The 15962-nt window shown below is 40.6% G+C and overlaps 1 protein-coding gene across 1 annotated transcript in view; it reads left to right on the top strand.

The window, feature by feature from the left end:
- The first annotated feature begins 2386 nt into the window (after positions 1-2386).
- The window catches only part of SPATA16 (spermatogenesis associated 16), a 90364-nt gene continuing 76788 nt past the window's right edge, over positions 2387-15962 (top strand). Inside the window, exons 1-3 of the mRNA XM_062583028.1 lie at positions 2387-2507; positions 12506-12609; positions 12797-13432. Coding sequence (XP_062439012.1) covers positions 2387-2507; positions 12506-12609; positions 12797-13432 — 861 coding nt within the window. The remainder of the gene's footprint in view (positions 2508-12505; positions 12610-12796; positions 13433-15962) is intronic.

Here is a 15962-nt window from a genome sequence, read left to right as displayed (position 1 = left end):
AATAATGCAGCTGCAAGAGCAGCTGCAGCTAGAATTTATAGCAGCCAGGATGCAAAGCTGGCTCTGCTCAAAGTCCCTGGCTTTAGCTTTAATTTTTCTTTCTACTTATTTATTAGCTTAATTCCAGCATCCTCTAAAATTATGCTCTATCCAAGTTGGAAACAACAAAAGGTTAAAGCTGTAATGGCTTTACTTAGCCTCGCAAATGAAAAACCTGGAATTTACTGTCTTCTGCAAACCACAGTCACTCTGACAGCAGCAAATGCTGGTTTTCAAAATGAACAATTCAGGGTTTTTCAATATTAAGACAGTAATATTCAAGGAAAAAAACAGTATCAAAAAGGAGGAAAGATACCTCTTTCCTCCTAGGTATACAGGTATACAATTGCATTTTCATGGTTTCAGTATTTAAAATGATGGTTATATCCCTGGGCAGCAGCTGACTAACTGCTGCTCTGAAATATTTCTCTGTTCTGTGGCTTACAGGCAGTTTCAAAGGAAGGAGAGGACCAGCACTCATCTCTGTCCTTTTTTAATGACGTATAGAGGGTGACAGGTATGAATTGCACCAGCAGAGTGCTGGAACTTGGATAAACCCAAATTTTGGTAATCCAAAAGGAATTTGCCACTGTCCTTGACCCTTTCCTAACCCTTAAGCTTGGGAAAGATAACTGAAAATTGGATTAAATATTAATTCCTTCATGGACATGTTGACTTTAGGGAAAACGATGCTAAGGAATTTTTGAAACAAATCTGTACACATAACTAGAAGGCAACATGATAACGTTGCCTCACTCAGTCTTCCAGAGATACCTTGTAAGACCTCCAGAAGAATAGTACCAGGGTGATTTACAGTAAAGGACAATACAAAGAAGCAAAACCTCATTCATTAACAAACCTGAACGTACAGCGGTCTATTAATTCAATAGGTTGGGTTACTGGCCAAAAGTGACCTGTGTTTCAAATTCAGGACACACAGCAATTGCACTTGCTCCTCTTTAAACCTAAATTTCAGAGCAAACAGAATGGCTTGGAAGTGCTGTACTAATGGAAAAGATCTCACTGAGGCAACGGCCACGATGCTTGCATCCCAGGTAGGGCCATGCCTTACGCGGCAAGTTTCTCCTGGCAAAATGAGCTGAGCAAAGGAGCTGGCGCAGATCTCTTTCCACTGATGTAACACATTAGTCACGTTATTACAAGTTAATATTCAGGTTGCAATATCTTGCATCCATTGGAGCTTTGCAGAATTTTCTCAGGAAGCTCATAAAATAAAACATTAAAGTAGTATAACTTAAAGGTTACAAAAGCACGGACTACAGAATCAGCATTAGTTTGTGGCAGCATTGGCTTCATTCCAGGTGTAGTTTATAGGAAATAAAGGCAAGGTCCAACCATACACTGAGTAAAATGAACAAAAAGGCAGCAGAATCAACTGCTAGATCAGATTTTTTTGTTTGTTTTTCAGTGGCTCACAACTGCCACTGAATTTCCTGCAGCTGTCACTGCTCCTAGAAAGTTGTGTAGCTGCACGCAAGCATATCAAAGACCATGTTCACTAGCAAGTCCTGAAAGGGAGATTTGCACCCGTAGAACTTGTGCCAGGTACCTTCCTACTCATCAAGAGAAGGGAGAAAGGTTTCACTAGTGTTCTTGTGACACTTCAAGGTTAAAATTCATACTGACAAAAATAACACAGCAGAGGTAATAAACAGTCAGAGAGATTGAAATAATTGCACAAAAAGCAATTTCTTCATTGGAAAATGAAGACACTGATCTAAAAGAAGAAATTAAAACCAAAAGACATGCTAAGAAACTAGTAAGCTCCTGGAGTAGAAGGACTGCCTTGAATGTTAATCTGAGCTATTTCAGGCAGTTCTTTTTCACAGCCTCTTTTTCCTGCTAACTTTACATTGCAGGTCTGTTGGCCATGTGAAGTTGTCGAGTTGAAGCTATGCCTGTTAGGAGTGGTCATCTGCGCACGGCTCAGCTCTCAGTTGTTATTGGATTTGCTTCAGCTACCACTATTAAAATGTTGGGCATCAAATTATAAACCAGTGGAGGATGAAATGCATTGTTGAAATTCAAGGATTAGGAAACCTCCAGAAACCCTAAATCTAAATTTTCTGGGTTTGTTGTGATGCCTTGCTAAACTAGTAATATACCTTTTTACTGAGTATAATCCCTAAATTACTGATGGGCTTCTCTTAGTGTCACATAAGATTTTTTAATTTTCCTGCTTTTGTCTTCTTCCTTCCAGGTTTTTTGCTTAGGAATACTTAAAAGTCATTATTTCACACCATGTGAAATGGAATAAGCATAACTTGAGTATTTGCTAACCCTTGAGCTTTGCCTAGCTCTGTGCCACACTGCCACAAAAATACCGATGGCAACCCTCGGAGGTATACCATCGATGTACGGCAACAGGAGTGCTGGTCTGAAGGAGATAAGCGAGTCTAGAGGATCGGTCAGTGATAGCTGCCGCTGCTCTGATGCAAGGAGGGACCGTGAGTGGCCAGGGCTAAATCATTTAATATCTGTGCTTAATATCTCTGCCTCCCAGTGGGACCTGTAATACTTAATCACATATCTAACAGCAAATTCAGCCTCACCCTGTGAGTTACCATGCTGCCTTACTTTCTCGTGTGTTGTGGAAGCATAGCATTTCACAGGATTGGGCCTGCCATGAAAATTAATTAGTTTATGCCTGAACAAGGCTTTCAAGGTCCAGATTATTCTGTAAGACAAAGAAGCATTAGATGGCAGACCAAGTTATTCAATTGGATTGTGGAGGCATAAGAAAATCATCGCCTTCTATTTTTAATCAAGCTGATCCAGGCCAGATCAGTCTCTGCTGCTGCTGCTTTGGCTGTTTCAGTTGGGCTTATCGCCACCAGAACAGCGCCTCCCTCTTTCCTCTTCTGTGTAGCCCTGGAGTTTTCACTGGTATTTAACCTGCTCAGTAAAACTAGCCCTAAGTTTCAGGTTAGCAATCTAACCTGATCCCTTTTCGATCCCTTCAGTGAACAGAGGTTGTTAGAGAGCCTGGTGCGAGCGCGTTGAAAGCCATGGTGCTTTGGAGACAAACCTCTCCGCTTTCACCACGTGTGATTCGTATGTAAATGCCCTGCTTAGCTGTCAGTCACTACAGGGACATCTGAGTCTAGAAAGAGGTCTGAAAGTTTCACAGAATTAAGCATCCATAATTCTGCATTTCTTTTCACGGCATCAGAAAAATCTCAGGTTAGGGGTGTGCATCAGATTTTGTATGCATGAACGCTTCAGTGTCCTCCCACCGGTTATCAGGCTCTTATTAACCTGTATAACCCAAGCAGAAGAATTCCAATACCGCCTTTAAGGGTCACCTGAGCGGAAGCTTTGAGACAAATTGCATTGCTTGGGGCATAGAAATCCAGCACCTAACTTTGCAAAAGACAACCTTGTCTTGCTGGCTGAGGTGCGGAGTTGCCAGACACACTTGCCTGCTCTTCTCTGCAAGGATGAATTTCTGATCATAGGAAACAGTTTGTGCTCAAAATCATCACCAGCTTCCCTATCTCCAGACACATGAAAATCTTTGGGATAGGGCAGCGTTAAATTATGCTAGCAGAAGGTCTGGTCTAGCTCACTAAGATTTCCCAGTTCTTGTTTAGGCTGTGGTCTCCGCAGACCCTCCTTGCAAAAGCATCCTCACGACCAGGAGCATGGGAGGGACTTGCCAGCACTTATTTTCTGCTGCGCTGTTCTCTCACCCTGGATTCTACTCTACTGTTTTTACTCTTTTTCTTCTGTTTATTGCTCTTACATTGGAAATCAGATACAACCGTCATAAAGAACAACAGCAACAAAGAAATAAAAGCCACAACAATAAAACATCAGAAAAAGGAATTCCGGTTAACGACACCTAGCTAGAGAGACCTGCGCAGGGAAACGGAGCCGTATGGAAGGACGTTCAGAAGGACTGCTCTTCAATCCACTTAAATTCACTTTTTATCGTAACATGATGGCCATGCTGCGGGGCCTTCTTAATCCTTTTCATAGTTTCTCAGGCCCCTACTTCTAATTTGCTTTCGTTCTTCCTTTCTCCTTCCACTTTTCCTTCTTCTTCTCATTCTCATGTCTTTCTTTTCTTCCTGTTTGTTATTTCGGCTGTCTGTTGATTTGTGGAGCTTTTTGTGATATTATCAGAGCAAAAAATTTAGCTCAACAAGGTATTACTTTTTTATCCTAGCAGACAATAAAATTATTGCCTTATGAAGCTCTAGATCTTGTTTAACTTCAGAATACCCCAATTTTGTTCAGAAAGTCAATTCTAATTACATAGTACAGCTAAAAGAAAGGATATGCATCCAATTTGTCTGCCTTCCCTTTGCCAAAATGGAGGTGTTCTCCTGAAGTCTTTGGGTGCTGTGGCTAAAGGTTCCCCAAAGCCAACATCTCAGAGGATAGCACTGGAGTTTAGCGCTTGGTCAACACAAACGTCAGCGGCTGAAGACGTAGGTCTCTTCTAACACGTCTCCTTCAGATTAAGGATGAGAGTTAAGGAGCAGAAGCAAGGGGACAGTAAGGAGATGCCCCTCCTGGGGCAACCTATTAGTCTGGTGAAATTTTAGCAAGGAAAGGAGCCATCTCCCGGCCCACGTCGCTCTTGCTGTGTGTTTGATCTAAATGCCATGCTGGATATCAGGCACCTTCTTTGCTGTGGATCCAACAGCTGATGCGTTTTGTGTGCTGTGCAATAGGTAATGGGAATGGTTATAGGCCTGCTAGTGTCTCCTTTATATTTGGGCTTTCCTGCAGCTCACTCCCATAGGAACGTGATTATTTTGTGAAGTGAAAGAGCTGCCTTTGTGCAGTGAGCTCTCACTGAAGTCCTGCCTTATCCTGGAGGGAGGGCTGGCCAGAGCAGCTCGGGGATGCAGACCTCCTAATAGCCTGTTGGCAGATCTAATCAAGCCCACAGCACTGTCTGCAGCAACCCTGCCACACCAAACTCTGCCCCTCTGCACTCCTCCTTCAGAAGTACTCAGCTCACACCATTTCAAAGCAATCTTTTCAGAAAATCAATAGTTCTTCATCTCCTTCTGAACGAGAGCAAGTAGGACACTTGGACGTTTGCTTTGTAATCTCTTCAAAAATTGCTTTCTTGTCTTCCCAACAGAATTAGGAAATATTGCAGTACCAAAAAAAAAAAAAAAAAATCCTCAAGCTTTTTCAGCACAGCATCTCAGTTCTAGGACCAGTCTTTGCATTGCTTTTCATTTAGAGATTACCTTAAGCTTACTGGTCTGTTTATACCTTAGGCACATGCATACGTCCTTGTTCCTCAAACAGAGGAATTATCTGTTCTCACAACTCCATACTTCAGGAGTCTGCTGTAGAAATCTTTGCCATAAAAAAAAAAAAAAAAAAAAAAAAAAAAAATCTCCCCTCCTTTCTCCCTCTCTCTTCCCTTTCAGTGCCCCTTTAGCTATGGAAATGAACGGCTCTGCTCCTGCAGGGCTGAGCTGCTGAATCCAGCCGAGGAAGGCTGGCCAGGCTTCACATTCCCGGCAGACACAGTGTTGACCTTTTTTTCCTAACTGACAATGCTGGTCTTTGTGCGCCCGGGATGACATCAGTACGCAGAGCTGAAACGCTTTCCCTGCTGTCTCTTGTGTTTCTCGGTATTTTTCTCCCACACTTTCAGAGGAAATATTTCACTAGTAGGCAATGTAAGGAAGACAGTTACACAGTGTTTAAAAAACTTATGCGGAAAACATCCTTAATTTTGTCTCTCTTAATTTTTCTTTGGTCACGTTCGTTACCAAGTGCACATTCTGACTTCTCTCGATGTACTGTATCTGCCTTTTTGTTCTTCCAGATTGCAATCACTGATGTTTCTCTCTTGTATTTGCTCTGCCTAAGTATTCTGAGATAGGGTACTGGGAAAATTCTGCTTTCTTCTCGATTTTGAATTCTGACTTAGTTTACTATTGGTTACTATTAGTTTTGAATTAGTTTACTATTACAGTTAGTTTACTGTTCTTTTGCAGTTCTAATTTTATTCAAATATTTTTCATATTTTAATAATAACTGTTCAAATAATTTTTCAAATTTTATTCAAATAACATGTTAATAAAATTCTTGTCTGTAATTCTAGGTCTGTAATTTCGTGTCACAGTGTTGACAGTTAACTTCTGTTCTGATACTCAACAACAAAAAGTTTTAAAATAATATTTTAAAGAATACACAGAGGGAAAGAACCCCCAAAAGAAATGTTAAATATTAAGGTCTTTGTTTTAATTCCGTCCTGAGATTTGGCTAACCTATTTCAGTGAGTACTATAACTTTTAAGATGCTGCCTTGAAGATAAAAGAAAAAAAAGCGGCTATAGATTAACAGCAATGTGGCAAAGCATGCAATCTTTGCTAAGCCAAGGTACTAACCAAACAAATATATATGCCATATTAGATTTTACTGGAGGAGACAGAGAGAGCAAGAGTTTTCCAGCCTTGCCTGTTCCCTCCCTTACCTCTCCTGCCCTGTGGTTGACATATTGGGTGCTTCTAGCTGCCAGTATGTATTTCCAGCATGCTTCCGTGCCTAATGAAGTGCATTAGCTCAGATCGCAGTTACTTCTGTGAATGTATTTACCCAAAGCCGTATTAATCTGCACTGAAATGGACTAGAAGCGCTCATACTAGCAGTTGCAGCAGTTAAAGAAAAGGGTAGTATTGACCAGCTGGGAGAAGCAGCCTCTTAAATCACCCAAGCTAGCTCTACAAGAGCATGGCTGCCTATAGCCTTGTTAAAAGAAAGGCAAAAGAGAAAGATAAGAGAGAAATTGGGTGCAGAAGGAAAAAGATGGGAGAGGGAAAGCAGACTTTGTCATTATTGAATACTTATCCAAAGTTGGTGGGAATGGGGATTAATCTTTTTCCCTTTTTTGGCCAATTAATGCCCAAAGTTTTCATGCAAGACTCCCAGATTCCTTGGCATGTGACAGTGATCTTCATGCCTTCCTTCCCACCTTGACTGACTGTTCAAAGCAGGGAATGACAACATCAGTAACACACCTTGTCAAAACCTTTCTTGATTAATCACACTTCCGATATATTTCTCCCCATTATCCTTAAAGATACATTAAGTATTTTAACCACAAGTTTTTCTTACATTGTGATTGTTTCTGTCATATTATCTTCACCTTTACATAACTCGCATAAGCTATTGCACATAATAGAAATTGGACTTGGGTTACTTTGCGCAGTAAACCTAAGACTCTGCATACAAGTGTCTAGTGATTTAGTGGTCTGATAACTGTGAAGAATAATTATTAGGACAGTTTAGTATTTCTCTTATGCCTATAGGCTAATGAGATTAGTGTCCTGTTGTACTTGGCACTGTACATACAACTAATTACAAGTTACAGCCTCAAAGAGCAATTAGGATAATATGGTTAAATCCCTACAAACTACTCTAAGAGAAACACTATTTCCCATGCCAAATTTTGCCAAGAGCCCAATTTATTATTATTATTTTTATAAACAGGTTAAATATAGTGAGTGAAAATAGTGTTTAGGATGGAATTACTGCCAAAACCTTTACTGCAGAAACATGGACAATGCCAATGGCAAGTGTGCTCTTATCACAGCCAAGAAAAACGCAAGGAGTTCTGATTTTGCACTGAATGAGCTATCACTTATGTCTATCACAAAGAAATAAGAGTACCTGAACAAAAAAAGATACATTAAGGGATTTTTTTTTCCAAAAGAAAACTAAAAATAAAAAAGAACAGATGTGACTCAGGCTTTCAAACAATAAAAATAGCAAGATAAAAGAACTAGGTTGCTTCATTGCCTAAAGAAATGGCTAGAATCTTAAAAAGTCTGAAACCTGATTGTGAGAGACTCACTTTATGGGCTGCTAAGAAGGTGCTGACCTTTGTCATCAATAGATTGTCTGAGCCTTTGTGGTGTTCAGCAGCAAAGGAAATGCTTAAAAGTCATCCCATTGAAAGATGGACTGGAAAAATCTCTAGTTCAAATCTCAGCATAGCTGTTGTCGGTGCACATGCTCATTCAGAAAGTCTGGCTGTAAATCTAATACAGATAAATCTTGCTTCATTTTTAAGTGATAAAACTGGAGCATCCTCACCTTCAAGATGGAGCAGGATATCTGGAATTCAGTATAAATAAAATTATTATAGAGGAGGGCATCTAATGGCTTGTCTGCTGTGGGGCTTTGGATGTTTTGCTATAGTAATATATTTATCCGTCTACACTAGAGGAAAAATCCACTGGCAATTGAAGAAGTGGGATAACACTTGCACAAGTGCCCATGGCAAATTTTCCTATGCTTATTCCATTGTTTTGGATGCAGTTTTCTCCGTTTTCACATTTAGACTGAAATGAACTGTAGTAGATGACTGCCCTGTGATTTCAAATGGCCTTCTGGGAGGACAAGTCTATTACAGATGAAAGAGTCAGTTCTTAAAACTTTCTGGAAAAGTCCCATCATTGTCTAAGCAGTATATTCGTATGGCAGTTGTTATTAAATGTATTTTCTAGTGGCGCAAACTAGCCTGGGTGGGTATCAGGCTAATGCAACTCCACTGCCTCTGATACACAAGTGAGGTCATTGAAGGAGAGATGGGTTATCTGTGCAAAATGCACGTGTTGCAGATACAGCCATACTCTGGTTGCAAAATGCTGTGATGTTCCCCTCTGGAAACTGTGCAGCAGCGAGCAGTCGCAAGAAGGTATTTTACCTCTAGGCAATGCCCTGATGAGATCAGTACAAGAGTGCTGAGTACTGCTTCATGGTGTGCAAGATCATAAAGGTCCCATCAGATCATACTGTTTGACCTTCTGTGTATCACACACTGCTTAATTGCACTCACACACCTTGGTTTAAACTCATTGTGCTCAACAAAGTATTTCCATTCTTGGGAGTTTTAACTGCCCTGTGGCACAGTAGAGAGTGAAAAAGGACTGCTAATGACTGTAGCTTCTGGGACAGCAGGTGAGGTATAATCAGATTATCATGAGGAGGTAGCTCATCTTATGCTGCAGAGGAAGGGAAAACAAAACAGAACAATGAAAGCAACAACAAAAAAATCTGCCATTCCGACCAGGTGGATGGGATGGGGGTTACATCCATCTCCAGACCTGGTGACTAACTTGTCTCTGAGCTTTAGCAAAGCATTTATGCAGTATGTTCAGTGTCAGGACATGGATCCGTTTTGACTGCTGTCAAGCGGTCAGGGTAAGAAAGCTGGTTCAGAATAAGGAACTTAATCCCTGAGTCTCCTTCTATTTCCTTGTTGCTGTACTGTACTCTTAAACCTCCAAACCATGCAAACGCATGATCCCACAAGGCCATCAGTCCAAGACTGGGGAACCAGCAAACTGCTTTTCACTGCTCACCTGAAGCTGCGTTCTGTGCCATCCTCCAGCTACGACAATATAGCTTAGACTTACTCTGCAGAGATCCCCTTGGGATGAAATCTTTCCTTGAGATTGCTTCTTCCTCCACAGCCTCTGCCTTAAATGGCAACTGTGATCCTCAGAAAAAGCTACTTGTGTTGTCAGCTGAAAGATTTTACTGAAATCAGGAAACAGACCTTTTTCTGAAGCCAAGCCACCCAGAATTCATGTCCAAAACAACTATTAACAACAATGTAATTGCCCAGTTTCGAGGCAGCTTAATCCCCTCTGAGAATAACTAGAGCACATTCCCCTCTCCTATCTGAGGACTGAAATCAATGCTGAATGCCGCCCGTTGTTTCCGCCTGGCTGTATGCACATGCAGGAGGAGAGCAGACTCTTAAGCTTAGAAAGGTTCTACTTCACAACTATAAGGGCAAAAGCTTTTTTTTTTTTTTTTTTTTTTTTTTTTTTTTTTTTTTTTTTTGGTTGAAATCAAAGTTTATATTCTGAAGAAAAAAAGAGCTCATCAAAGAACTGGCAGAAAAATTTAACAACTAGGTGCCAGCCGAAGTGCTAGTGTGATTTATCAGCAGGTTCTTTTTTAATCTGATCTGAGATAATAGGAGTAGGTGTTGAAAGCAGAATCAAACTAGATACAGAACAAAAAGCATAAGTAATAGGGTTCATAAGATCCATGCACATAAGGAAGTCTACGTACCTAGGCAGGCCGCTTTCCCTGAGAAGGGCTTTCTTAGCCATAGCGGGAAATCAACAGACAAAACCAGATTTTAAAAAGATAAATGATGTTACACTTTTCTTTCCGCATATCTTTTTTCCCCCCTCGTAAACTTCTCCATTTGAAGAGGTGTTGTTTCCCTAGTGACAGGCTCAACAAAATGCTTAGACGTAGTACCTAGCAGTTCTGTGGACAGAGGTCTCCAGGCAAACATTAACCCTTAAATACACAGCGAGCTGGACTTGCTTGTAATTGTTCAGGAAGATCATTCTGGAGAGCTCATAAATTTAGAGAAGCTGCCTTCTTCTGACTACAGTGCTAAATTGTCTATCTATATTCCTCTGCATAGTGATTCATTAGAAGCATTTTACAGTAAATGCTTCCAAAATAAAAAAAGGACATTTTAATCAAAAGTCTCAGAAAAATACTTAACTGACAAAGATAATGATTTTCTAAAAGCTTTTCCCCAGAAGTATTTTTTTTATTGAGACAGTGATTAAAGCATAGCCTGCCTGAGTTACAACATTCTTCCATTGTACAACCCAAAGTCATGTTAATCAGCTTGAACACCTAAAATACAATAGAAGCAGTATAAAAAAAAATTCATTTGGCACTGCAAAGTTCATTTCAGGTGCTGGTCCAGTGGAGAAATGTCTGTGGGTGATTAAGGAATTGTTGGTCTGTGTTTCGCAGTTTGTGCTCTGCTTTTTTTATTCCATAGTAAATTATTTTAAGCTTGCTAGCACAATCTCCCGGCAATTGCTTTAGTCCAGCCAAGTTCCTGTTACGGGGCAGCTGTACGGTGCAGGCTGCATGGCTCTGCGCTGCAGGCCCCGCATGTGGCATTGATGTTGGCCTCACACGGCATCAGGATTAGTAATCCCAGCTCCTCAGCTGGGTCTGGAGCTGGCTGGAGCATCTCTGCTCCACCGCGCAATGAAGATGCATCATTGTTTCCTAAATTACTGAGTGCTGAGGCCAGCACCAAAAAACGAGGCTTCCAGTCTTTAGGTTATACTACAGCGTGTTTTAAAAAGGGATTGAATATCCTACAAACAGGTAAAATGGTTGCCAGATAAAAGTACATTAGCCTTTTCCAACTGCTTTACTGCTGCTGTTCAAAATACAGCAAATATTTTTGCTATAAACACGGTCCCTCGGAGCTCTGACGAGTGCGGAGCACTATCTGAGCGGGGCCAGTGGTTTTCCATCCCCGTTGAACTCCGTAGGAGTGGTGAATGCTCAGCACATCGTTGAAGAAAGTCCTCTGAAATTACCTTAAATCACACAATTATCCCCTCACCTCTCACACTTTGTGCTGCACTCATGGACGCACAAATAAGGCTCCACAGACACTTCTGCTAGAGCACAGTTTTCAGCCTGGAGGATGTGAACAAAAGACAAAATCAACAGGTTGCCAGTCCGGGGCTAGCGGCAGGGTCCTGCTCACTGTCCGCCTTAGCCCGGGGCAGCTGGGTGGGAGTAAAGACTTGAAACCCCACATACACACAAATTTAGTATCAATGCCTCCTATGGCCTAAAATACCACGACCCCTTTTGTTTGCCGATGTTTTTTCTCCTGTCTTTTCCCCATTGCCTAATACCGATTGCCCTAAATGGTAAAGACACTTCACTGTATCATATTCTGGTGCGTATTCTGGTAACTTTTTTTTTTTTTTTTTTTTTTAAGTTCAATAATGCATACTTTAGGCCTTTGCCAAAACTCAATGAAGTTGTTGTTTAAATCTGTTTATGACTACGCACAACACTGCATTATTATGCATCTTTCCTGTATACAATCTGCACCATGGTTCAGCAAATTACGCTGGTGATAAATGCGTGGAGGTCTGTTAAACAAAAGCACGAGGTTAAAGGCTGAGTACTAAAGCTTAACAAACCATTCTGAAAGACAGTCATAATTAAAGCTATTTACAGTTTAGTTTTCCCATTAATTACAAAATGCTTAAAGGAAAATTACTGTATCTCCCATCGTTTCACCGTGAAGGCAGCAGAGGCAGATGGGAATCAAAATTTCTGTTGAATCTGAGATCTCTTATGAGTTTACAATGCAAATCAAGTCACCTTTCCCTCTGTACAGAAATTGGGGTTGAGATGAGGCGTATGAAATTGATTCTGCATCTTGATATGCTACTTTGAATCCACTATGATTTCCCTGAATTAGAACAGAGAATTGGGCTGTTAGCTACTAGGGGGTGCTTCTTAATAGCAATGCTTCAGGGCCCTTTGCAGAGAGTTTGTAAGAAATGGTTTTGAAAGCCAAAGCCAGACCTGAATTTTCTCGAATGCAGCTCAGCCTGGGATCCCACCCTGAGCTTGCGCCCCTTTGGTGCGCATACAGCCTGCCGGATTCTCAAGCAGCCCTCCCTGACCTCGGTGACGGTGCTTAGCAGTTCTCGAGAATCAGGCCACACTGATTTTCTGCAGCCCGTAACAACGTTCAACGTGAGTCAATCAGTCACAGTGTTATTGTTGTTTGCTTTGGGTCTTTCCCCCCAACACACATACACATTAAAAGCCAGATTCTTCCCCTCTTGTGCCAGTGATAGGTCTAGTGGAGACAGCATTTACACAACCTTTTTTTGGCTTTGCAACGTTTGAGAATTCTAAACTTTTCTGCATTTTCTCCCAGGACTCTGTTTTTGCTCAGGTTATGGAATCAGCAAGTAACACAGATTTCCAAAAAAATCTCATAAACATGACTGGCCACAATGATACTTCTCAGCAAGTAAGCTCTAGCGAGTCAAATGCAGCAGCAAGCAAATTGAATGATATTCCAGAAGCATTGCAAGAGGTTAAAAAGCACCTTGGGGATAAAGGAGGAGAAAACATAATGGAGAGAACAAAAACAGCAGAGAAAAGGAAGAGAAAACAAAGTAATGATGTAGAAAGAGCAATTTCTAAATGGAAATCAGAGAATGAAGGAAAACTGGCTGCAAAAAGAGAAACAACAATGTTGGAGACTGACAGTCTGCTAATCCCAATGCCTCTAGCTCATATTTCTCTGAAAAGCCTAATGGATGTGGAAATAAAGTTGGTTTACATTGATGAGGAGGACATTACCTACGAGTTTGCGGAGCCTGTGGTGCCTACAAGCACGCGATCAGCGTGTCACGACTCTGAAAAAACAGATGCTCCGAGTGCACCTAATTCCGGCTTTTTGCCAAAGATTGACAAATGGCTTCAGATGACCTTAAAGGACGCCAGCACTTGCTACAGGCAAAAGAAGTATGCAGTAGCAGCAGGGCAGTTCAGAACAGCACTGGAGGTACGAGACATAAGATCACCATTGCAAAGAAAATGGGAGGTTGTATTTGCGCCGAGTGGGGATAACGGTATCAAAACGAAGAAGCACAAAACTGAAATGTGTACGATTTAACAAAAATCCCGAGATGCAATTTCACATGAAATCTGAAAATTGGCAGCTCTAAATAAATTGGGAGGGAGAGGAAGGGAGGATGCACTGGGCAGAACGAAAATCATCTTGGGTGATTTGTGATTTTTGTCTAAGTCTTCAACTGTATTTACACTTTATGGAGAGAACTGCAGATACATAGTATGAAAAAAAAACAGTTCCTCTTTTTAATCCCAGCTCTGTCAGAAAAGAGCTAACATCAATAATGAAGAAAGTGCCCATTCTACCTCCGCTGTCCATGAGCTACTGGCTGAATTGTTCAGCCCTGCTGTACCTTAGCTTTCTATATGATATTGGGGAAAAAGATGGAGAAAGAAGTATTTCCCTCTCTCACAAAGGTGAATATATATAAAGATAGATCTGTGTATAACAGGGACAGCAGTGTTCCCACCTTCCTTTCTTTTAAACCAGATGATGACCGCTCTATCTGAGTGGAGATCCTTTCCTTTCTGTGTGAGAAAGGACAGATCCATTAGTGAGCAAATATCTCTGGACACAGTCCATTTTTTCTTAAGCAGCTAACAGTCTAAAAATCTCAGGTTCTTTGTGGAAAGAAGTATCTCTTGCCTTCCTCAGATACTAAAGAAATTGTATGACCTTGGCTATGATCTTTGATCTGTAATTTTCATGACTTTCCATCTTTAAGTGCTCAAGCTTGAGCTGTCTTAAATGGATCTGTTCTCCAATAAGTGGATATTTCTACTTTTTTGAAAAGCATAGTCCTTTTTGGTTTCAGGCTGAGCCCCCAAAATGGAGATATCTAAAGAGCTTTGACATTTTTGAAAAACTTGGCCAGCCTTGCATTTTATCAGTATAATGCCAAACACTGAGAAGTGTAAAAGGTGTTCCTAAGACTCTGGCAAGGTTGCAATTAATTCTGTGAAGGGGAAAAAAAAGAGAAAGGAGATGTAGAGAACCACAGCAGGTAGGTCACAGTCACATTCCCAAGCCTCCTGTTTCCTGGAAGACAGAGCCACCAGCATTTACAGTAAAACTGATTGTTCAAAGTTGTATCATTTTTCCCAGATTTCTCTAGTGCTGCTAATCTCAGTTAATTATATTGGAAATCCCTTGTATTATGACCATGTAATTCATATTGTGCCAGTAGAAGTCATGGTTCATAATAATCACATAATGGGCAAGGACTTAGACGTAATCAGATTTTAGTTACCCTGTCGTGTTTCCATAATGCTGCTATAAAACTGACAATCACAAAAAAGTACTAGTTATTTAAACATTTTTATCAGATTGACATACAGTATCTTTCTCTCTTTTTTTTTAAACAACGTAAGATAACAAAAATTGGATTAGAATTGCTGGGAACAGACTATGATAAACTGTTTGCTTGTGTGCAGAATGAAATTTAACAGCAGCATCGGTCTCTCAATTTTTAGCAATGCCAAACCTGTTAAATACTAGCACTCAGCAGCCAAAGGCTGCATTCAAAGAGGTAGCATTAGATGTTGTTTCCAAAGTGCTCTCCAGATCATGGCTGTCTTAGAAACCATAAAAAATGCCCGATAGCCTCACAATTAACCCAGCTGCTAGTATTTACTGTGCTGATGAGGACTTGACTTTTTCCATGATAAATAATGGGGAAAAAAAAATCACTCTCTGGGAACGATTTGAAGGCCAGAGCCTGTTCCTTCAAGAGAAACAGTTTCCACATGACAACAATATGGCAGGTGATTAAGAAATGAGCTGAAAACAGAAAACACTTTTCCCTTGAGAGAAAAGGAGTACTTGTCCACTACTAAGAAAATTAAAAGACTAGCTAATAGACATCCTGGTGAAAGAATGGGTAGAGATCAAAGAGTTCCTTCCTGACGTTGTGGATAGGGTGCCTGGGAAGTCACAGAGTTGTGGGGCTGGAGATCCCCAAGAAGCAAAACAAGTATGCTCAGAATATCCCTGAAAGATGCTTATATATTCTGGTTCTAAAAATCTCCAGTGAGAGGGACTTCACATCTATTTTAACATTTAAGAAAGCTGATGGAAAGTTTTTACAGATCTTACATGCTGCAAAACCCTGCAACTTCTTTCTGCATCCTTATTTGACATGGAAAGCAATTAACCACCCTCTCTCTCTCGGTATTTACAGCCTCTTCAAATGTCTCTTTTCAGTCTTCTCTAAATTAAATATATTGAGTTCTTTTAATCTTTCCTCTCAGGTCATATTTTCTAAATCTCTGCATCATTTTTGTTACTTTTCTCCGCAACGTCTCCAATTTGTTTAATATATAAACAAATTGGAGACGATGCAGAGACAAGCAAATACTTAAGATACAGAGATTGGAATTGTGATTGCTTCACTGCTTTTTGGAGAAATACACAAAAAAATCCTCAGTATTTCATTTCAGAACAGAAGCTTGATATGTAACAA

This window comes from Rhea pennata, chromosome 9 (assembly GCF_028389875.1).
Source record: "Rhea pennata isolate bPtePen1 chromosome 9, bPtePen1.pri, whole genome shotgun sequence".
Lineage (NCBI taxonomy): Eukaryota > Metazoa > Chordata > Aves > Rheiformes > Rheidae > Rhea > Rhea pennata.
The sequence above is the reverse complement of the archived record's forward strand: the minus strand, read 5'-3'. Positions and strand labels throughout refer to the sequence as shown.